Source organism: Alternaria burnsii (assembly GCF_013036055.1).
Source record: "Alternaria burnsii strain CBS107.38 chromosome Unknown 693, whole genome shotgun sequence".
Taxonomy (NCBI): domain Eukaryota; kingdom Fungi; phylum Ascomycota; class Dothideomycetes; order Pleosporales; family Pleosporaceae; genus Alternaria; species Alternaria burnsii.
In genome coordinates this window covers 666,272-687,640 of record NW_024066117.1, presented here as the reverse complement: position 1 = coordinate 687,640, position 21,369 = coordinate 666,272, and the positions used below count along the sequence as shown (strand labels likewise).

The 21,369-nt window shown below is 51.3% G+C and overlaps 8 protein-coding genes across 8 annotated transcripts; 4 read left to right on the top strand and 4 right to left on the bottom strand.

Annotated features, from left to right (window-relative positions):
• Nucleotides 1-358: 358 nt before the first annotated feature.
• On the bottom strand, nucleotides 359-1,894 carry GT037_007871 (wd40 repeat-like protein; the record flags this gene model as incomplete). The annotated part of the gene is made up of 1 exon (XM_038932918.1): nucleotides 359-1,894. The coding sequence occupies one exon, from the start codon at nucleotides 1,892-1,894 to the stop codon at nucleotides 359-361; it is 1,536 nt and encodes a 511-aa protein (XP_038784419.1).
• A 294-nt stretch (nucleotides 1,895-2,188) lies between these two features.
• Nucleotides 2,189-5,380, top strand: GT037_007870 (DNA mismatch repair protein MutS; the record flags this gene model as incomplete). Its single annotated transcript, XM_038932917.1, has 11 exons — nucleotides 2,189-2,746; nucleotides 2,795-3,512; nucleotides 3,563-3,747; nucleotides 3,783-3,816; nucleotides 3,868-3,959; nucleotides 4,010-4,049; nucleotides 4,105-4,312; nucleotides 4,365-4,514; nucleotides 4,564-4,654; nucleotides 4,701-4,790; nucleotides 4,838-5,380. The coding sequence occupies 11 exons, from the start codon at nucleotides 2,189-2,191 to the stop codon at nucleotides 5,378-5,380; spliced, it is 2,709 nt and encodes a 902-aa protein (XP_038784418.1).
• Nucleotides 5,381-6,171: 791 nt separating this feature from the next.
• Nucleotides 6,172-8,635, top strand: GT037_007869 (c6 zinc finger domain-containing protein; the record flags this gene model as incomplete). Its single annotated transcript, XM_038932916.1, has 5 exons — nucleotides 6,172-6,230; nucleotides 6,281-6,307; nucleotides 6,361-7,469; nucleotides 7,514-8,496; nucleotides 8,549-8,635. The coding sequence occupies 5 exons, from the start codon at nucleotides 6,172-6,174 to the stop codon at nucleotides 8,633-8,635; spliced, it is 2,265 nt and encodes a 754-aa protein (XP_038784417.1).
• A 732-nt stretch (nucleotides 8,636-9,367) lies between these two features.
• On the bottom strand, nucleotides 9,368-9,972 carry GT037_007868 (uncharacterized protein; the record flags this gene model as incomplete). Its single annotated transcript, XM_038932915.1, has 2 exons — nucleotides 9,368-9,721; nucleotides 9,790-9,972. The coding sequence occupies 2 exons, from the start codon at nucleotides 9,970-9,972 to the stop codon at nucleotides 9,368-9,370; spliced, it is 537 nt and encodes a 178-aa protein (XP_038784416.1).
• Nucleotides 9,973-10,429: 457 nt separating this feature from the next.
• GT037_007867 (uncharacterized protein) lies at nucleotides 10,430-10,762 on the top strand (the record flags this gene model as incomplete). The annotated part of the gene is made up of 3 exons (XM_038932914.1): nucleotides 10,430-10,432; nucleotides 10,511-10,649; nucleotides 10,701-10,762. 3 exons carry the CDS (start codon nucleotides 10,430-10,432, stop codon nucleotides 10,760-10,762), a joined length of 204 nt encoding a protein of 67 aa, XP_038784415.1.
• A 320-nt stretch (nucleotides 10,763-11,082) lies between these two features.
• Nucleotides 11,083-14,184, bottom strand: GT037_007866 (ap-3 complex subunit delta; the record flags this gene model as incomplete). Its single annotated transcript, XM_038932913.1, has 3 exons — nucleotides 11,083-13,271; nucleotides 13,323-13,551; nucleotides 13,600-14,184. The coding sequence occupies 3 exons, from the start codon at nucleotides 14,182-14,184 to the stop codon at nucleotides 11,083-11,085; spliced, it is 3,003 nt and encodes a 1,000-aa protein (XP_038784414.1).
• Nucleotides 14,185-14,747: 563 nt separating this feature from the next.
• On the top strand, nucleotides 14,748-15,777 carry GT037_007865 (tetratricopeptide repeat domain-containing protein; the record flags this gene model as incomplete). The annotated part of the gene is made up of 2 exons (XM_038932912.1): nucleotides 14,748-15,332; nucleotides 15,385-15,777. 2 exons carry the CDS (start codon nucleotides 14,748-14,750, stop codon nucleotides 15,775-15,777), a joined length of 978 nt encoding a protein of 325 aa, XP_038784413.1.
• An 835-nt stretch (nucleotides 15,778-16,612) lies between these two features.
• On the bottom strand, nucleotides 16,613-19,464 carry GT037_007864 (uncharacterized protein; the record flags this gene model as incomplete). Its single annotated transcript, XM_038932911.1, has 2 exons — nucleotides 16,613-19,124; nucleotides 19,178-19,464. 2 exons carry the CDS (start codon nucleotides 19,462-19,464, stop codon nucleotides 16,613-16,615), a joined length of 2,799 nt encoding a protein of 932 aa, XP_038784412.1.
• Nucleotides 19,465-21,369: the final 1,905 nt, after the last annotated feature.

Sequence of the window (21,369 nt, the reverse complement as noted above, 5' to 3'; positions counted from 1 at the left end):
CATGATCGAATGCTTTCCTGCGATGACGTCGTGTGTGCCCGCAGTTGTGCGTGTGTCAGGCCACTGCGAAAGGCAGCTTTTGACGGCTTGGCATGATAATTGCGGGGATGCCGACATCCGGGCGATCGAGGCAGCAGGCAGTTCACCGAGCGACCCACTCACGCCACGTCAGCCACCACATTAGCCACCGCTTCAGCCTCACTTCCAATTTGTAGCGTTCTCAAAGGCATGTACCAAGTCCTAGTTCCAGGAATTGCAGATATGGAAGCTCACGCTTGCTTCCGGGCAAAAACTCGATTGTACTCGCACCCGGGGGTATCATTCCAGCTTCTACCATCCTACTTTGATCGGGTCCCAATCAATTGCTCCATATCCGCACTTGCTTGTCGGCACCACCACTCCCAACCCTTTCACCATCTGGACTCCAATCCAACGCAAACACCTGGTCTTTGTGCCCAGGCAGATCCTCCTTTAGTTTGCCAGTCCTCATGTCCCACACCTTCAGCGTCGTGTCCTTACTGCAGCTTGCTAACAGTCGGCTGTCCGCAGAGAAGCAGGTCATGTATACCGGGCCGACGTGTGCCCTGAGCGTGTTGAGGAATTTTCCATCTCGTGCTGACCAGAGTTTCACGTGGTTGTCCCATGCCGCTGACGCTAGGAGTGCACCATCTGGTGAGAAGGTGACCTGGTTGATCTGCTTTTGGTGACCTGTCATTCTTGTAACTGGCTTCTTGCTGGTCAGAGGCGTCCACAATATGATTGTACAGTCCTCTGAAGCAGTCGCTAAGCGTTCCACTATTTCTCCGTTGATGGTAGCAGCTTTCTCGAAGCGCGCCTTGGCTTTGGCGAGCTTCTCCTCAGGGCTAGAAGGTACTTTGCGTGTATGGTCGTGATACGATGTACGCAAGACAAAGTCTGTTGAAAGTGCAAGATGATTGACCCAATGCGCGTGTCCTGATAGGGTATCGACAAGGGTGCCCTTCGCAGCATCCCAAACCTTGATGGTCTTGTCGTGAGACGAGGTGTATATCCGTCCAGTACCACCCCACTTGACGCATGTCACACTGCCCTTGTGACCAGATAGAGCATAGTCGATTCGGCCGCCTACCGCATCCCACACTCTTACTGTGCCGTCTTTTGACGAAGACGCAACTCGTGGCCGGCCAGCCTCTTGTAGGTGGTAGGGCTCCCAGGAGAGTGACGTGATGAAGCTGGTATGACCTTTGAGGGCAGGTCCGATCTGCTTTCCGGTGTTTGGATCCCATATCCGCACCTCGTTGTCGTAGCCACCGGAAGCAAGCAGAGAGCCGTCGGGCGAGTAGCTGACTGCTAGAACCCATCTTGTGTGCCCCTTCATCGTGTGCACTGGTGTTCCCGTGTCACAGTCCCATACCCGCACCGTCTTGTCTCCGCTACCACTCGCCATTCTGCTCGAGCTAATTGGCGAGAAGTTGACTGTTAGAATGTTGTCACCGTGGCCCGAAACTGCTGCTGAGCAACGTGAAACAGCTTTGACTCGAAAGACTGCTTGCGGCGCATATTGGAGTACTATCTCATTTTCCGCCGACGCTTTTCCAGGCTTGACCAATGCGTTGTATAAATCGTCCTTGTCGGCAAGCGCCTCCGTCGCGCCATCGGGGAAGAAGCGGTACGGTATCTGATCATCGGCTTGATCCTTCAGGTTGTTGAGCAAGAGCTCAAGATTCTTGGTCGACGCTTGCGATAACGGTACAGTGAGCACTGGGATACTGCCACTTTCGCCTGTGGCTTGGTCGACGAAGCGCACTCGTACAGTGCCATCGGGTATCGTAGTGTCAATGTCTTGTTGTTGGCGTGCAATCTCGGCTTGCTCCCGTTTCTGACGTTTTGACGGGGGTGGGTACTGGGTCGCCATCTTTCAAATACTTTACAGTACGAAACCGGAGTTAATAGGCAAAGGGTTGAAGCTGTCTTCTGCTTGCATGCCCTCACTGCTATAGGATTGGGAAAATAATTTCTAGGTGTTATCGATAATGGATGCGCTAGTAGTACTGTAGTGGGGCAGCGCGCTAAGCTGTTTCCCTGTGGGCGACGCGCTTGCCTTCTCTTGTTCCGCCTTTCGTCTCAGCTCTAGCAGCGACACCTTTCAATCACTGAAAATCATGATTCGCGTAAATGCTCAACGGCTAATCTCACAGCACTAACAATCATGTTCCACCGACCAAGGTCCTCGACCTCACAGAGCACCTCTGCGTCCACGTCTTACGGATATGGTGACTATAATACCATCACTACGTCCCGTCCAGGTACCCGCAGAAACACAGGTAGGCCCTCGACTGCACGACCAAGAACCGGTGCCTCTACTATCGCTAGAGTCGAGGCTCAGAATGTTGTCTGTGCTATTGCCGAATCTCGGGGGATTTCACCTACCGTCGGTCTGGCCTTCGTGAACCTTGACACAGCAGAAGCAGTGCTCTGTCAAATCTGCGACAGCCAGACTTTCGTCCGAACTGTCCATAAACTGAAGGTCTATGGCCCTTCCGAGATTCTGATCGTCTCTACTGCAGCGAGTCCTAGGTCGAAGCTCTACTCTATCATTGAAGAGAATCTTGAGGATATCGGCAGCAAGTTGACTCTACTTGATCGGCGCTATTGGGCTGAGTCGACTGGATACGAGTATATTCAATCTCTAGCTTTCAAAGAGGATGTTGAAGCTATCAAGGTCTCCGTCACTGGCAACTACTACGCAGTGTGTTGCATGGCAGCAGTGAGTGTCCTTCGCACCCGTTTGCGCATACTATGGCTAATTTCACAGGCGCTCAAGTACATTGATCTGGGTATGGGTCTGGTCTTCTCCCTTCACTCGCTCCGGATGAGATATGAACCATCAGAAGGGTCGATGATGATCGATGTGTCCACTATCTACTCGCTCGAACTGGTCCAAAATCTCCGTGATCCGAAGTCAAAAGATTGTTTGTTCGGCCTTCTTAACGAAACGTCGACTCCTATGGGCGCACGGCTCCTCCGGAGTAATATTTTACAGCCACTTACTGATCCAGAAGTACTCAACACGCGATACGCTGCAGTGGACGATCTGACCAAAAAGGAAGAGCTATTCTTTGCAACACAGGCAGCGCTGAAAAATTTCCTCGATGCTGACCGCATACTGACCGCGCTAATCATCACACCAAGCAAGCCAACTCTTCAGACAACGGAGCAGTCTATCAATCACATCATCATGCTCAAGCAGTTCATAAACTCCGTACGACCTGTCTTCGAAGCCCTTACTGGAACTCAGTCTGTAATGCTGAATAACATTCGCGAGATTTGTGCACCAGAGAACGTCGCGCCTGTGCAAGAGTTGATCGATCACGTCATCAACGAAGACACCACGTACGCAAGGCAGCCTCTCGAACTGAGGAATCAGCGCACATATGCCATAAAATCAGGGGTCAATGGTCTACTTGACGTTGCGCGTACTACTTATAAGGAAGCCACCGAAGATGCGTATCAACACTCAAATGAGCTCAGTCGTAAAATACAATCTGTTCTTACGGCAAACACACTCGCTGACTTCAAGAAGAGGAGCACGATATTCGACTCGACCTCAAATATGACACAGCGCGCCAGTTCTACATGAGAATTGCAACGTCCGAGTTGGAAGGCAAAGTACTACCTCCAGTATTCACCAACGTGATTCGTCGCAAGAAGAATATCGAGTGCCAGACACTAGAGCTCATGAAGCGTAACCAGAAAGCACGTGGTTATGTATAGTTGATATGGGTTTTACTAACGGCGCTAAGATTGCTGTTTCGCACCAAGAAGTCATTCTCATGAGTACAGCTAAAGCTACGAACACCATGCAGTATGGTTACTGATATTCACTAGGCGATGAAGCAGTTGAGGCTCTTGTCGACAAGGTCCGTAGTCATATGTCCATCATGTTCAAAATCTGCGAAGCAGTAGCGATGCTAGATATGGTATATATGATTGCGCAATCTATGGTGTCGATGAAGCTCATGGGTAGTAGGTTACGGCATTCGCGCATTTGGTTACAGTAAACAAATATAGTAAGCAAACTCAAGTCTATAGTGCCTAATGCACATTGTACTAACATGTTCTCAGCTCAGCCACGACTTACTGATACGCTAGCTATCGAAGCGGGACGACACCCGGTCAAGGAGAAGATCATGCAGAGTAAATTCGTCCCAAACGATGTTTACGCCACGCAACAGACAAGGTTTCAGATAGTCACTGGTTGCAATATGAGTGGAAAAAGCACCTACATAAGATCGGTCGCCCTAATGACTATCATGGCTCAGATCGGCTCTTAGTATCCACCCTTCGAATTTCATGGTATATCTCTACGTGCTAACCGGATCCAGCGTCCCTGCCAATTACGGCTCGTTTCCCATTCTGCACCAGTTATTTGCTATATTGGGCATGGATGATAATATCGAAACCAATGTATCTACATTTGCCGCAGAGATGAAAGAGATCGCTTTCATCCTACGTAATGTTGACCGGCGTAGCTTGTGGGTGATCAGACTCCATTTGTGTATCGACAGTACTGATAACATAAAGGGTCTTGGTTGATGAATTGGGTCGTGGTACCAGCACTAGAGATGGCTTAGCTATCGCCTTAGCCATCGCGGAAGCCCTTGTTTCGAGCCGAGTACGTATGTCTATCTTGTCTCTGCATCTTGCTAATATGTCAATAGGCTCTGGTATGGTTTGCGACTCACTTCAAGGACCTTGCAATAATCATGGGTGGTCGTGTCGGAGTCCAGAACCTGCATTTGGCGGTAGAAGTGAGATCATTTCTGTCTTGTCTAGACCAAATCACTTACCCTTTCAGATGGAAGACCCACAGAGCATGACAATGCTTTACAAAACGACTCAGGGGATTGTGCAGGAGGTACATTATGGTCTAACGCTTGCGCGCGTCGTCCCACTTCCACCTGGGATTGTGGAGCATGCCACCTTAGTTGCGCAGAAGGTCGAGCGACATATGCTGCAAAGGAAGAAAGCATCCGGGACTGTGCTCAGAGAAAAGCGGCGTAAACTCGTCCTAAATCTCAAAGAACATCTCATTCAAGCGCACACAGGGGTGTTAGAAGGTGAAGTTCTTACTGCTTGGCTCAAGGAACTGCAAAATGAGTTTGTCAGTCGTATGACTGCCCTCGCAGCCGAAGCTGCAAGCACAGATCAGGAAAGCCAGGATGAAGATGAAGAGATGATGAACAGGAACGACGAGGACGAAGACGAACGACCTGACACGTACGCCAGCCCGTCAGTCATTTCGATCGACTCGGGTGTGAGCTCAACACAATCTAATTCTACCATTCGAGCCATGTCAGAAGCCTCTACCTTGAGAGCGGTCTCTAGCAATGAGCGCTAGCAGTGTAAATTGTTCACTTTTACAAGCTGTACGATATACATGTATCAGGCGAAACGCCCATCTTGTGAGCGTCACGAATTATCTAGTATGTCGATTGTTGGCATTTCGCCGCAGTATCTGCTCAGATACGTGAATCAATTACGGTGCGCTTTTTATCTTCTTCTCTTATCCATTCTTCGAAACACCCATATGATCGATTGTGCTTGTATGACTGTGCTGATGGCGGGTAAATATTCCAGCCTTCCATCAGGCAGTGGCCGAAAAACATATCCATTACAGAATTCAGGAACACGCCAAAGAGATAAAGTCATCATTTATCATTCCAACGAGGAGATTCCCAGCGGAATGAGAAATGATCGTTCCGAGTCGATCTTGCCGATATCGTCCAGCCCCACTTAGCATGAAGCATTGAGGTTTCAAGGTTGCGATTGGAGCGCCCTGCAAAGTGCGGGGGCTTATCGTTCCTACTTCCACCTCGTTCTCCACTCGGAACGGAGAACCTACATTTGAACCTCGCTACGCAAGATAAGCGATCATATACATACCCTCACCACATCAGCAATGTTGTCGCTTGTCAGAGCACGCTAGATGCATACATGCGGTACACCCGACCCAACATCCTAGTATTCGGAACTCGGGTGCACTGCTGCTCGTCATCATCCAAAGGGCGTCCTCAGCCTGCCGAGTTAGCTTCATATGGCGTTGTCTTGACTGCACACACACACCTGCAAGAACATTAGTTATAGCCGTCGTCTGCACTATCTTTGCGTTATCCGTCCATCGACAGCGCCATGCCTCGACCGAAGAAGCCCGGTGTTGAGCCGAAGAAAAGATCGCGAAACGGCTGCTGGTAGTAACCCAGGTCTCTAGAACTTGCTCATTCGTGCTCACTCAACACAGGCCATGTAAAGCTCGAAAGGTAAAATGGTAAGAAGTGTTGCTTCGACGCCTCATGATGTGCTGTTAATAACTGCTGGTAGTGGCGAAGAGAAACCACGATGTACCAACTGCGAACGCCAGGGGGAAACATGCGATTACAGTATTAGACTGAATTGGGGAGGCCGCTCAAAGAAAGACAGAAGGGGTACCGGGTCCGATGCTTCGAGCGCAGCGTCCGGCAGTCCGTATGAGTCGACCTTTACGTTTGAAGATAATGTTTTCTCGTCCAACCCCGAGACATACACGCGGCCACACCATGCGCGATCAAGGTCCCAAATCTCCCCACCCAGGTCGTCGACACAAGCTTTTGATCCAGACTTGACGCGGAATATGCCGCAAGCTTCCAACCGTAATGACGCTGCAAACGATGGCCTTTACTTCCAAAGCGACATACTAGCCTCTACGCCCTATACTCACACACAATTTCACGCATCTATCTCAGATGCTACCAACTCCGGTGATATTGGCTTTACTCCCAATGATACTACGATGCCACCGCCACTCTCAGGTTCAGTAGATTCCGTGAGCAAACGCCAGAAGTATGATTTTCCTGCAGATTTGGATACAGGCTCGCCATTACCTTATAGTCCATATCCAGTCATGCCTCTGACACCATTGTCAGTCGGTTCTGAAGGGAACGTTGTGCAGAAATCATTGACACCACAAAACTCCGCACAGTCACCGCCCGATTTACGTCGTGTGTCAGTCCAGTCCCTGATCAATGATCTTCCGAAGAAGAGGCCAGGTCCATCCAACGTGGGGGACGAGCGGGGTCGACAGTATCCAATTGCTGATTCTGCTTTCACAACCTACGGCTATGACCTGGGACTCCCTGACACCGATACTCCGAGGAATAACGACTTTTCGGCCATTGCTATATTCAGTCCACAGAGTGACACAATGGGCTTTGGTGACGACACACCATATGGTAGTGCAGAGCCCTACGGCAAGGATATGGCCTTCGAGAGTGGAGGATATTACGCAAAGCCGGTTCCGATCAGGATTTCAAAATCTCTTGAGCCGCTACCGCCTTTGCTTATGGAGAACCAGATGAATCTCTTGTACTTCCATCATTTTATCAACCATACAGCGCGTGTCCTTGTAAACCATGACTGCGAGCGAAACCCATTTCGCGAAATCCTACCAGAGAGTAAGTGCGTAGCAATTTCCAAAAATTACCACTAACGTCAGCAGTGGCTGTACAAGACGAGAACATAATGAATCTTCTCCTCGCATACAGTGCGGCACACCGCGCACGTATGCTTAGCCATCCAGAGCCTTCAAATCGCATCGCAGTCTGGGTACAAGATGTGTTTCCTAGACTGCGTGAAGCGCTCAACAACGACCCAAAAGCTATAACAGACAGTACTCTAGCAGCAGTCATAATGATGGCAAGTCTAGAGATCATATGTTCTGGTACATTCGAAGTACCCGTATCCTGGCAAAACCATCTAACCATGGCACGCCAAATGATCATCCAGCGCGGTGGACCGAAGGGAATGGGTCGGCATGATCGTGTAGCGTACTTCCTTTCCCGGTGGTTCGCATACCTCGACGTTCTCGGTTCATTGAGTGGGAACAAGAACGACACGCCCCTCGGTTCGTCCTATTGGTCCAGTGAAAACGCCTCAGCAGACGAAGACTTCGAAATCGATTGTCTGATGGGCTTCACAATACGTTGCATAGGATCTCTAGCCCGTGTTTCCGAACTAGCGAAGCGTTGTGAACCCCGGCGCATTGACGAAGAAGGCAACGTTAGAGAAGGCTGGACTCCCAGCCCCGAGGTTGTCGAAGAAGCAGTCAAGATCCGCCAAGCGCTCGAAGATGGGGTACTGGATCGCAACATCCGTAAAGGATGTAACCACCGCTCCAGTACTTCGTCTGAATCTGAAGGTGCGTGGGACGCAACCGAGATATATGCGACGAACGAACTGTATCATTGGGCCGGATTGATTCACTTGTATCGTCGTGTTCTGGGTAAGCCGGCCATGGATCACGAAGTTCAGCAAGCGGTTCGAGAGATTGTAGGTTTGTTGTACAAAATCCGGAGGGGAAGTACAGCAGAAGCTTGTTTGATCTTCCCAATGTTTGCTGCTGGATGCGACGCACATGATGAAGGACAGAGAGAGAAGATCTTGGACCGGTTGAGGAATGTAGAGGGCTTTGGACTGAACCATGTAAGTTGTGTGCTGAATGATAAAAGGGCCTCACCCGCTTACTTTGTGTTAGGTGCCCAAGGTCAGTACGCTTATGAGGCGTGTCTGGGATACAGGCAAGCCGTGGGAGTCGCTTGTTTCTGGCGAGTTTTTCGGCTGAAGGACTATACGTATGGACAAGTGCCGTCTTGTGACCCACGATGAGATTACTGATGACACGAGTCAGCTTCTCGTTACCTGGAATGTTGGAAGAGATTCTGTCCCAGAGCCATGTACCGGGCGCTTTTCGGATGGCCGAGCGCTCTGCTTTGAGACGTCATCTACCGGATATCGACATCCCTCCTTCAAAGCCGAGCACCGTATACGAGGAAAAAACCGAACAGGTATAGACATAACAAGCTTTACCTTGCAGCCTACATTATCTTCTAGTAAGAAAACCTATTAAGATTAACTGTATTGTAGTCTTCTAGGTTTTTAATCTATATCTATATAGCTCTCTGTATGCTCTTTTGTAGTAGGAAGGGGTACTCTTAAAAAGGAAGTTTGTTTTTTCTCTTTGATACAGTGGAGTGCCCATATCAGAGAGACAGGCAGTTATGGAAATCGACGCGATAGGGGTATGACGAAGAACAAGCTTCAAAGGAAGCTGTGCAGAGATTGGACTGGTGTGATGTTACAGCAAGAAGATGGCGTAGCTCATGCGCATGTAAAGGAAAGCAGATTGAATGATGAGACGTCGTTGGAGGCGGATGAAATATATCCATAAGGTACTGCTGGGGTATCGTCGGTCCAACTGATATACATGTAAACCACACCATAATGTACAAGTGCCACTTCAAAACCCCTCAAAACCCCTCACCCAGCACATCGGTATCCACCCATCAGCGACCCCTCACCAAGGCCACCAACCACCCCGGGCAACCCTGCTCATAGCCCTTGTACCCTTGCCAACCTCATCCACGCCTTCCTTGAACTCCTCAGTAACCGCATCAACCGCCTGCCCAAACTCCTCCTTCTCCTTCTCAAAAGCTTCGGTGGCCTGTCCCCACTTCTCTTGCGCAATGAGACGCTGTTTTTCTATTGCCTGCCGAAGCTCCTCCTGCAAATCGCGTATCTCGGCCTTGGTGTCGTGTGTCTCTTCGATAGCTTCGAGTTTATACCAAAGGTAGTACGACAATTGGTATGTAAAGAGGGCGCCGAGGAAGCATTTTAGGAGGGGCGAGCCAAAGGTGCCGTAGTATGCGCCCTGCAACAAGTTCGTTAGTTTCGAGGAGCAACGGTGGGTGTTGACGAGCTGTTAGGAGTATGACGTACTACCCGCGACGGCTCTTTTGGCGGAGGAGCCGAGTTTGGGTTTGGCGGCGAACTGGGTGGATGAGGCGGTGGTGCTTCGGCTGCATATGTTCTTCGTGATGTTCGTCCTATGCTTCTAGGTATCCTTCTGGGTATCGTCGCGCTTTTACCCCATATCGTCCGTGTTGCTCTGAGGTGATTCATCTTGCCGCAAAGGTAACAGCTTTTATCCCCGCTTCTGAAGCACCTTCGGTCGCTGCTAGAATGAACCCCAGTAGATGGCGAGACTGAGCGTTTGAGAGAGCGAAGAAGACGAGTGTGATGGTCCTGCGAATATGCGACACCAGGTATTGCGCTAAGGTTGGTGGAGCGGGGATATGTAGAAGCACCGGTGCGATGGCAATTCAAGAAAGTCGACAGACTAGAAACGGTATAAACCTCCGTTCATTATCTCCGCGCGCGTACCCAACTAATGCCGGTACCCTAGCGCTGTGCACGGTCCACGCGATGCACTTTCCAAAGGAACACGTTCACCAAACAACTTGAACCCTTGTTCCGTTCTCTCTCTCTCTCTCTTCTTCGTGCACAAGACACTACACGCTCTTCAGTTCCCGGAACCGCTTAAACGCCCCATATATCCATCTGGCATACACAAACCAAAATGGTACGGCACCCTCTCGAAACGCATTGAACCAAACCCCCTGGTCGCATACAACACACGGGATACTAACGTAGCCTCCAGGCGCAAACACCACAGCAACGTCAGGCAAACATGCGTTTCGCCAAGGCGCAAGAGAAGAAGATGGGCCAACCCGTGTCAACAGAGCCTGTAGTGAAGAAGCGGGCACCACAGAAGAGCCCTATCAGCAGGTTCTGGATCAGTACGTACCCATGGCCCTCAATCTGAATTCTGAGGACTAACATGTTTGTAGTCGTTCTTGCTTTCATACTAGTCGGCGGTCTTCTTTTCGAGGTCCTCAAGCTCTTCTTTTAAAAGGAACGAGTAATGTGATGTAATTCATTACTTATCGAACGGACGAATACAAACTCAGCCTTGACTTATAGTTGGCAATGTCAAGATTTGGGGGCTGGACATTCAAGGCACACGAACGGTGACCACGGTGGAGAGAAGCTTTGAAGAGCTTGGAGGGGTAGCAGGTCTAGAGACCACTTTCTTGCGTCAATTACATAGGGCAAACGGCGTTATAGAGGCAGCATTGCGGTATTGGGAGAGCTTGGAAAAGCCGATATCATGGTATTGAGGTTTTGGAATCTTATCTGTTCAAGATCAAGACACATTGCAACGTGCTTGAACTACTGCTCCTCTGGCGCATCTGCACCCTCATCCATGACAACAGTCCGCCTCTTCTTTTTCTTCTTCTTGACTTTGCCTTCTACCCCACCATGGGCTTCGCCTTCAGCTACTTCTTCATCATATCCTTCAGGCTTGACCTTCTTCTTCTTCTTTTTCTTGATAGGCGTTGCCTTTTCCTCGTCACCGACTTCCGCCTCTGGTGGTGGCGTCTCAGCTGGATCGTCTCCTTCCACAGCAACCTTCCTAACCTTTCTCTTCTTCTTCTTGACTGCGACCTCTTCTTTGACATGTAACCTCTCACTTGCTCGCTGCATCTCAAGTCGTAATCGCTCAACTTCTTGAAGCGCCTTCTTCATTTCAGCATCCTCTTGGGCCTTCCTTTCAATATCGAGTTGTGTAAGCTTGCGATTCGATGTACCATCGTCGTCAAGGCTTAATGCTGCAAGACCGGAGCTGTCCACATCCAACAATGACTTCTTTGCTTTGCCTGGCTGTGGCCGAACAATATCATCTCTCAAAGCATCTGGAGCTGCAGGTCCAAGCGTCTCATCGCCCATAATATCGACCTTTCGCACCGGCTTGCGCGGACTCCGAGAACGTGGCAGATGTTCAGAAGACGATCCTTTACTATCGAGGTTGAGTTCCATAATCGGGATCGAATCGATGTCCAACTCATTGTTCTCTCTATTGCCATCCCGGACAATTCTACTAAGTGGTGTGACTGCTCCGCTGCCTTTGTCCGTTTCGGGATCGATATAGAATGGATCGTCTTTGTAGCGTTCTTTCCTCTCTGCTTTCCGACGCGCAATAATGTCAGCATCCAGGTACTCATCCTCGGTTGCGTTCTGGTATGATGTCGGTTCTTTATGCGGGGCATCAAGACGGTCTGCAGCCGGTGCAGCAACTGTAGGAGCTTCCGCGTATGCTGTTGGTGGCTCCGAGTAGGCCGCATAGACATCATCTTCCTCTGTCTCAAACCCTTCTGTGTCGGCTGTGTAGAGCAGATGCTGGAGATTGGAGTTGATTGGTGTGTCGAGATCGAGGTCTTCGGGCAACGGAACCTTGCGTTGTGCACCAGGAGCGACCGGGTTCAGCTCAGCACCAGAGAACAGCGCAGGTATAGCTTGTGTAAGTAATAGGGGTGGATCGGTAAACGTGTTCTGATCGGCGCTGGCAGCAGTTCCAGATGCAGCTTCTGCAGCGAGACGCATGAGTTCGAGGTACTCAACCGCTCGTTCTTGGACTTCTAGACTGGGATGCGTAGAGAGTGGCTCCAGGAAATGGATGATTCGAGCCATGAGTAGGGACATTAATGTTTTGCGCTCCGGAGTCCATGACACCTGATCATTTCCAGCCATGCTAGAGAAGACCTTAGGTATTGCTTGTAGGTACACAGCAAGGGTTCTCGAAGATAGTTGAAGAGAAGAGGGGTGTAGTAGGGACGTCATAACCGGCTCTGGGCGAGTAAGATAGTTGGCGTACTCTCCCACAAGCCAACCGGCGTATTCCAGTACACCTTGACCGCCATTGCCAGATGCTGGGAACATTTGATCTCTTCGATCAACAAGCACGAGCGACTGTGCGGCATCTATGGCTTCCGATCGGACGCTCTTTACCCGGATAGCAACATTCTGTAATTCATGTCCAATGCCGCCACCAATGTCATCTGAATGTTCTACTTCTTCCTCCTCTTCCATAACTGAAGATGCTTTTGTTGCCGGCGATACCCTGACAAGCTGGGTAAGGACGTCAATGTACCATTCAAAGTCGCTAATGTTGCTGTAAGTGTCGCGTGAGCACATGTCTAATATTCTCTTGATGACGCTGATGCGGTAATCATCTGGCAGCGGCGGCGGTTGGTCGGATTTCTGTTCGTGCTGCGGCAGGGTCTCTTCTGCATCAGAATCATCATCACCGTAGGGCGTTATGCCAGTAAGTCTGGCCCGGTCGTTGTTAGGATCGCTTGCCGCTGTCGCAACGGGTGCATTCCGAAGTTGTCGCATTAATCGACCCACGATGGCTGTGAGATTGTCTGGATTGACCATACCGACGACCAAATCCAAAGCACGCATTCGTATCGAGATGTCTGGATCGTCGATGCATTCGAGGATGACATCTTGCTGCTGAGAAACCAAGTATGGATGTGATTTGACGATCTTTTCGAAGGCGAGTAATGCGACATATTTTACTGCAGATTGATGAGAAGCGGAACGTGGGAGAATAGTGTACATTAGCTTACAGTTTGCATCTCCTTCTATTATCATCATGCCTCGTAGTTTGCCGACACATAGCTTTGCTACCTCGTCGCCTTCTGCGGTACCTTCTACGGCTTCCAGAATGCCACCCTGAATGATACCACTGATACATTCATAAAGCAACGACATAGCAGACGTCTCGCGTATAATCTTGGTTAACGGAGGTAGCAGTTTCTTGATAAGTCGAGGTTCCAACGGAGTCAATGTTGCGAACTAAGTTTGGTTAGTTGCAGCCTTTCTTAGTATGGCCTCAAGACTTACAAGTTTGATGAGTTTGATAGCCATCCAATTATTTCCCCCTTCTACTAGGAGATCAAACAATCTTGGTGCGAGCGGTAGGAAGTCTTGAGGTCTCCTCCATCCCAGCTCGCAGACGACGTTTACGATTGCCGCTGTGACGCTCGCATCCTCGTTGTCATCTAGCAAGCGCTCCTTGATCTTGGGCCACGCAGGTCGTAGCGTCTCGGGATACACAAGAGCCAGCCGGTATAGTGTCACGACCGTCTTCTTGCGGACCATTGCGTGCGAGTGCGTCAATCGTGGTATCAAGTCGGAGAGAACCGAATTGGCCATGCTCGGGTTTATGACGTGCGGGATGGCTCCGAGCGGGAGCGCGATGTATTGTGGACTCGAACTCATAATGTCCTTTTTGAGTTGGTTCTCTGCGAGCACCAGGACCTCGGTGTCTCGTCGAAAGCTTTGTACTGCAGCCAAGTATCCTGTACGCTTCTGCTTGAACTTGGAGCTTGACATGACTTCGAGGACGTTGAAGCTAGCCCAGGACATGTCGTGGCCGAACATCTCGAGATAAGTGAGCTTCATGAGTGCCGTGGCCTTGAGGTCCATGTCGTTGGTCCTTATTTCCTTGCGACATTCTTTTATGCTCTCGGCAATGTATTCGCGTTCGCTGCCCTTGTGGTTTCGGAGGCCCCGAATGAGGTCGAAGAGGGATTTCTCGAACCTGCAACGAGGTCAGTCACTGGTTGATGCAGGCCCAGGAGCGTGGGGGGAGGCATACATGTTGGATGTCGCTCAGGCAGCGTCGCGCAGTCGTGTGTCTGGGCAGGGAAGCGCGCGTGGAGGGGTAGACGGGCGGCGTGAGGGTGAAGGTGGTGAACCACTAGGCATCGTCATTGGGATGCAGTCGTCATGGAGCAGGCGTGTAGCGACGTGGAATCGGGTTGCATGCACTCGTCCGCAGCCAAAGCGAAAGCTACGAGTGTCAACAAGGTTGACGTGCACTTGGTCGATTCCAGATGGGGTCGACACTACCGAACGCCCGCTAGTTTCGCCGGCGGAAGCTTGGGACAACATCCCCAACGGCTTACCTAACTCCACATGCTTCTCCAGACACTCTGTCGCCATTGACACGCACTCCACACCCGTCCGCGACGCAAACAATCGCCAACATGACACAAGCCAACCTTCTCTCTCTGCCCGCACAAATACCGCCGCCCACCGCCCTTGCGTTGTCCCAAAAGGCCCCTCTCGTCCTCTCTACAACACCAACGTCGAACCTCCCATGGCCCCTCTCGCTCCTCTTCTCGCGCGAGACACCCGAGACATGGACCATCCACGAGAACCTCTTCCTCTCCACCCTCCGCACCGGCGACGAGAATGCCGCCCTGTCCATTCTGCAGCGGCTGGAAGCCCGATTCGGCGACCACAACGAGCGCATCGTTACACTGCGCGGCATCTACAACGAGGCCACGTCCAAGTCAGATGCTGATCTGGAAAAGGTCTTTGAGGCCTATGAAAAAATCCTCCGAGACGATCCCACCAACATGAGTATCAGGAAGAGGAGGGTAGCTGTGCTCAAGGCGCTGGGCAGGACAGGCGATGCCATTACAGCTGTCACAGTGCTGTTGCAGTACAGCCCAACGGATGCTGAGGCATGGGCTGAGGCGAGCGAGCTCTATGCAAGTCAAGCAGCTTGGGGGCAAGCGATATACTGCGCCGAAGAAGTTCTGCTCATCACACCCAACGCATGGAGTGTGAGTACCGCGCTGCCCCGACCATGATGATTGTATACTAATCAACCTTTAGGCACACGCACACATTGCCACGCTACACTATCTCTCTACAGCCTCCAACAACCCACCCAGCCTCACCTCTCTCGCCCTATCGCTAAAGCACTTCTGCCGCTCCGTCGAGCTCAACGACGGTTACCTACGTGGCTATTACGGTCTCAAGCTCCTCACCTCGAAGCTCAACAATGCACTCTCCGACTCGACATCCAAACGCAACGCACAAGAAGACGACGACATCCCCGTCCCGAATGCCCAAACTGTAAACAAGTTAGAAGAGATTGCTACAAACAAACTCGCCGAGATTATAAGACTATACAAGTCAGGAAAGAAGGCGTGGCAAGGCTACGACGAGGCGGAAATCATTGCTGCGCGGGAGCTGCTGGACAGGGACGGCAAGGCTGAGCGATAAACAATCTCTCTACGGCAGGTGACTGTAGGTCATGACATGGCGGCGTTTTGGGCGTCTCTGGTGTAGACACATGGAGGCATATCTGGACAAATGTCCAGTGCAGTCGCTAGATACCATTTCAAGTGACTTATTAATCATAAATCTTCAATCATCATAATGCAAACACCTAGAAAGTTGTGCCTTGCACAGAGTTGATAGGTTGGAGGGAAGATTCCAATGCAAATGTTTGTAAAGGATATATATGTATCCATATTATTATTACAAGAGGATCATATCCTCTCATTGCCGTTCCTATCCCCATCCCCATGCCGTCTGTTCCGTTCCAGCGTCAACCCCAAAGCACAACACCGAACCTTTTCATGCAAGAAACAAAAAATAGATAGGTCGTTCGCAATCTACCCCAAGCCACAAATGCCATGATGTGGGTATATCTCCCGATCGATGCAAGATAATGTCCAAGGTAGCCGAGACGAGAAGAAACAAGGGACAAGAAGAAAGTATGAGCGCGCCTAGAGTTGTAACATGTATGCTTTCCCTTATCGAACAACGCAGATAGTACTCTCTTGGCTTTCGCCAAAATAAACAAGAAAACGCCGCCGATAGATGCAAAAAAGAGAATACAAGAATTTCGGCCATCGGCCACTTAAATCGCTTCCATATGTCTTCAAGAAAATTGGTGGGGGAATGAGAAATTATCGGGACTCGTTTCTTCTTTCTTTTCCCTTGAACCATGAGATCCGTATCACGGCGTTTCTAAGTAATGCGCTTGCTGTTGCCATGAGAGAAAAAGTTTGCGTATGCGTCTTATGAGCGTTGCGAATGTGCGTGACAACATCTAGATGTTGAGACCGCGAGTAAGGTCTTCAAGGCCTGAGCTGGTGTTCTCCTTGCCCTTTGACCTGTTTTTGCGTGCTGCCATCTTGCCCCAGTCTTCGTCGGCATCGTCTGTCTGGGGAGCATTCATCTGTGGTCCTGGACTGCCCTTCTTCAGGATACCCTTGATGGTGCTGGTCCGGTTCTGGTTGGCGCCGCCCGAGGCTTGAAGCGTCATGGACGTTCCGTTGGATACGGCATCGGACTGGTTGACGACGGGACGGTACCTAGCGGACAACCCAATGTTAGAACGCTCGGATGGTGCGATGGAGGGAGTGTACCCTGGATGCGGGCCCATGAACGACATGGAGCGCTGCTGTTGCTGGTTTCCATTGGCCGACATAAATGACATTGGTCGATTTTGCCCATTTGGTACGTTTAGGAAGCCTGCGCCGCCCATTGTACTGCCCATAGTACTGCCTGCGTAACCGTTGTTGGGCATTGCCATTGACATCCTTGGGTCTTGTTGTTGGGGTTGCTGCTGCATCATCTGCAGTTGCATTTGCTGCATGGCGATCATCTGCTGCATCTGTTGCATCTGCTGCATGTACTCGTTCCCTTGCTGCATTGGGTACCCCATCTGACCCATGCCCATGCCCATGCCCATACCCTGCATCGGCATTTGTCCACCCATCATGGGGTTCATCATGGGGTTCATGCCGCCCATGCCACTCATCATGGGCATTTGAGACATCCGCGTCGAGTTCTGAAGTTGGCCGTTCGCGTTCATTTGTTGGCCGAGAACACCAGTGAAAGGTCCGCCTTGGGGCTTCTTTGCTGAAGCACCACCCATGTACTTCTGCTTGGACATATCTCGCATCTGAATCTGGTCCACGAGCGAGGGCTGCGACAGACCAGCATCTTGGTACATCATGCTAGGACCCATACCCATGTCCCCAGCAACAGAACCGCCTGCGACTGATCCAGGACCACGCGCGAAACCATTGAAGCCCATAGACTCACGGTTTGTTGGCCGAACCAAGCCTCCCCCAATGAAGGAATTGTACGGGTCTTGAGGCAAATGTCTCGCAAAGGCTGGCAGATTTGCTTGGGAAATGCCGCGTTGGCTCATAGCACCCGCAGAGGCTGGGCGATCGGGTATATACGAGGGCATGGAGTTTGTTGGCTGGCTGGGAAACCTGTTACGGGTCTGACTTGGAAAGCCATGTTGAGCGAGAATACCCAGCGGCACATCCTCGTCTTCCCATTCTTCGGCTTTCATCGACGTTTCCGATGGGAAACCCATGTGATCTACTCCCGGATCTGTGGGAGCGCCAGGGGCTGTGGTCGAGCGTCGCATAGCTTCCCGGGCAAAGTGCATTTGCTGGTTCTTACGCCTCATCAGTTCCTCTTCCTCTCGTCTTTTGATAGCGTCCTCCTCGTCTTCATAGTCTTCGTCGTCAGAGCTTTCCTCTGGTGGTGGCTGGTTCATCTGTCTCTTCTGGTACTCTCTGAACTCAGCTTGTGACATCACACGCCTTCCATCCGCTGTAGTAGTAGACGGTGCACTGTTGCCGTTGGAGGGCAGGGCTGCAGACTTCTTCGCTATCGGGATTTCCTGCTTGGGGACAGGCTTCGATGGTGCGAACAGGTCATCTTCTTCGGCATCGTTGTAGGAAGAGGCGCCCGGTGTGAGAGAAGCTTTTGGTGTTGTGTTCGTGGTGGTGCTCGTAGCCGTGGCCGATCGAGAGGAATAGGGGGTCTGGTAGGAGTTGGCAGACGACGAAGAGGTGGAGTTGGGTTGTTGTTCGGGTGAGCTTTCACGGTACGACTTTCTATCTGTGTATGATTTGCGAACAAACTGAGCATCGGTGTCTTCGAAGGTAGATGATGGGTGGAAGGTAGGGCTTTCTGACGCGACCGGCGCATATGAGGAGTACTTGTGGGGAGGAGGCGGCGGCGGCGGCGAGTCATTGTCTGAATTTGGAGAAGCCATTAGGTTGTCGGCTGAGTTGCGGCTGTCCCAACTCTTCAACGGCGCTTCGATGCCAGATGGTGGTGGTATCTTAATAGGTTCGGCCTGGAACGTGCGCTTTTCCGAAAGGAGTGAGCGTCCCGCAGTCTCTCGTGGTACTTCGGGAGATTCTTTGCGGCTTAAATGGCTGAACATGTCGTCTTCAAAGCCGCCGAAGTTTAGATCCCCTTCGAGTTTCGGCGGAACTGCTGTGCTCGCGTAGCTCGATGTGGTCATAGCCCGATTTCTGCCACTCCACCCTGACCCTGACAGATCCTTGTATGATGACACGCCAGAACTTGACTTGGGTAGCGAGGGTAAGTTCTTACGGAAGGCGTTTACCGAAGAAGGGGCAGGGGAGCTGTTGTGTTGAGAAACCGTCGGTCGGGGTATATTAGTGAAAAGGTTGTCGTCGGAGCTGGTGTCCGTGGAAGAAGGAAGTGTAGAGGTCGAGCCATGCTGGCCATTGGCGTAGGGTCTCGAATTGGAAAATTGAGTCCCACTGCTTGACTTGCTGTCGCTAATTAAAGGGTCAGTCCGGCCGACGCTATGACTAGCGGATACGAAGCTTACCGTTTTGAAGATCCTGGAGACTCATCGTCTACGGACTGGTTGCGGTTCTTGCTGCCAGCACCGCCAAAGCCGCTGAAGCGCGGGAACTTTGACGACCTGTCTTTTTCCTGTGTCTTGCGCTGCTCTTTTGCCTTTTCTACTTCCGTCTTGCTCAGCACCCGGAAGCCACCAGAATCAGCAACGGGCGCCGTTATAGTCTCGGGACTTGTTGCGATATCGACCTCTTCGAATGCATTGCCTTGAGACTTGCGGCGAGCGGTGAATATCCCTAAGCCTGGCTTGCCCATGTTGCTGGATTTATTTGTTTTTTCCCTCAGGTGGAAGCAGCGACCAATGCCTCGAGCGGCCTATTCTGATACGATTGGCAGTATCATGTACAGCAAGACGTGCGATGCGCGACGGTCGTGGTCGAGGAAGGAGCGACGGGGCAGTCACAAAGAAGCCAAACGTGTTACGGACAGAGAAGGAATGGATGGGGCAGTCTAGATGTCAGGAATTAGCTCTGCTATACGTGCAAGTGGCGGTGCAGCGTGTTGGTGTTGTGGTGTCGAGAGATGATGTGAGCGGGCGCGGCGAGTGTCGCTGCGAGAGCTGAGTCGGGAGTGTCGTTGATGGGCAACTTCGTATTACCGCGTTTCAACGTCAGGGCCGTGTCGATCTAGCCGCGTATTGATTTTATTATGCGCTTCGAGTGTTCCTCGGCCAATACACAGGTGGCAGGAAATCTTGTCGTGGCAACTTGCGCCTCTGCCTTTTTTCCAGCGCATCGCCTGGTCCACTTGCTGATGTCGAGTGCGGCGTCGTTCGATCCTTCCGAGGCACAGGACGGGGGTGGGTTGGGTGTGCGACTTACCAGACACGAGGCGGGTAGTAGCAGCAGCGGCACCTGTTCAACGAGCGACAATGTCTAATTGCAGACAGCGGAGACAGCGATGATGTAGTTTGCGTGCACGCGCGGAGAAAACGGCTGGATGATGAACGAGTATAAGGGCGCGCACGGATGGCACAAAGTCATAGTAAGGAGTGCGCCGTCCGATCATCTTCACTCAACTGCCCTCTCGCTCGGCCGGGCCTACATCCACCTAGGTACCGAACCAATGGCATCCTCCCGCAGTGGGCATAGCGTGATTTAGAACGGCCATTAACTGCCTTGTTGGGTTCTGCCATGTATAATCTAGTCTTGACAGCCATCGAAGTTTGTTAATGGCGCAATCATCTCTGGTACAGCTTATGCTGTCTTCTACGTCGCTGCCACGATTTCGTGCAGCTTCAGACGTATGCCCTACAGATTGAACCCAAGGCCGCAAACTGCTGGTCGAGGGTTGGTACAGTAGTGTAGCCTCTTAGTCCGATCATCATCCATGTCCGGGACCCTCATGCCAAAATTAGACGGCTAGGCTAAGAGAACTCATCAATGATGGTCTCTCCAGGGACGCACGCTCTCTGTTCGCTACCTGATAACAATGACTGATCGACGGTATTGACGCGCACCCAATTCGACGTCATCGTCATTCTTGCATGTTCTTCTCGCTGCGCCTGATGTTTCGGCCTTGGACACAGGAGACCCTTCGTATTACACTGCTCCATAGCATAACGGACCCTCACGGTCCATGCCCGCGGTCGGCGCGATACCGTCAAGCCAAAATTATGGGTAGCCCGTATCTGCCTAGCGGCTGCGCTCTGTAGACACCGTGGACGCTTGAATGGCTATGAGTCGAGCCACACCAGGGCTGTCGTTGCTTGTGATTTCTGCAAGCCGGGGTATGTGATTCTCCATTCAGCCTGGAGACTCCGAGATGACACTCCTGCGAGACGCTTCGCCGCCTAGGCACTCCTCTTGCTCGTGCCTAACATGCAGCCGCCTGCATATTCGCTACCCGGTGCGAAAACATCGCCCAAGCCCGGTGCGCTTGTCGCGATCCCTGCTAGATACCCGTCTTAATAACGTCTAGCTAAGAGAAGAAAGCCTGTTTAGACTTCAAAGTCGCCTCGCGGATAGGTTGTTGGGCGCACAAATTGCTTTGGATGATTTTGCTCCCAGATCGATTTCAGGAGGCTGCCGGTGGCTTGCCAATGCTGCCATCATGAAAGCACAGACACTGCCCCGGGCAGGCCGCTACTAGGTATTTCTCCTTATGGCTACACGCATGCAAGCCAATACCAACCTCGCTGATCTGAAGCAAAGCATCAGT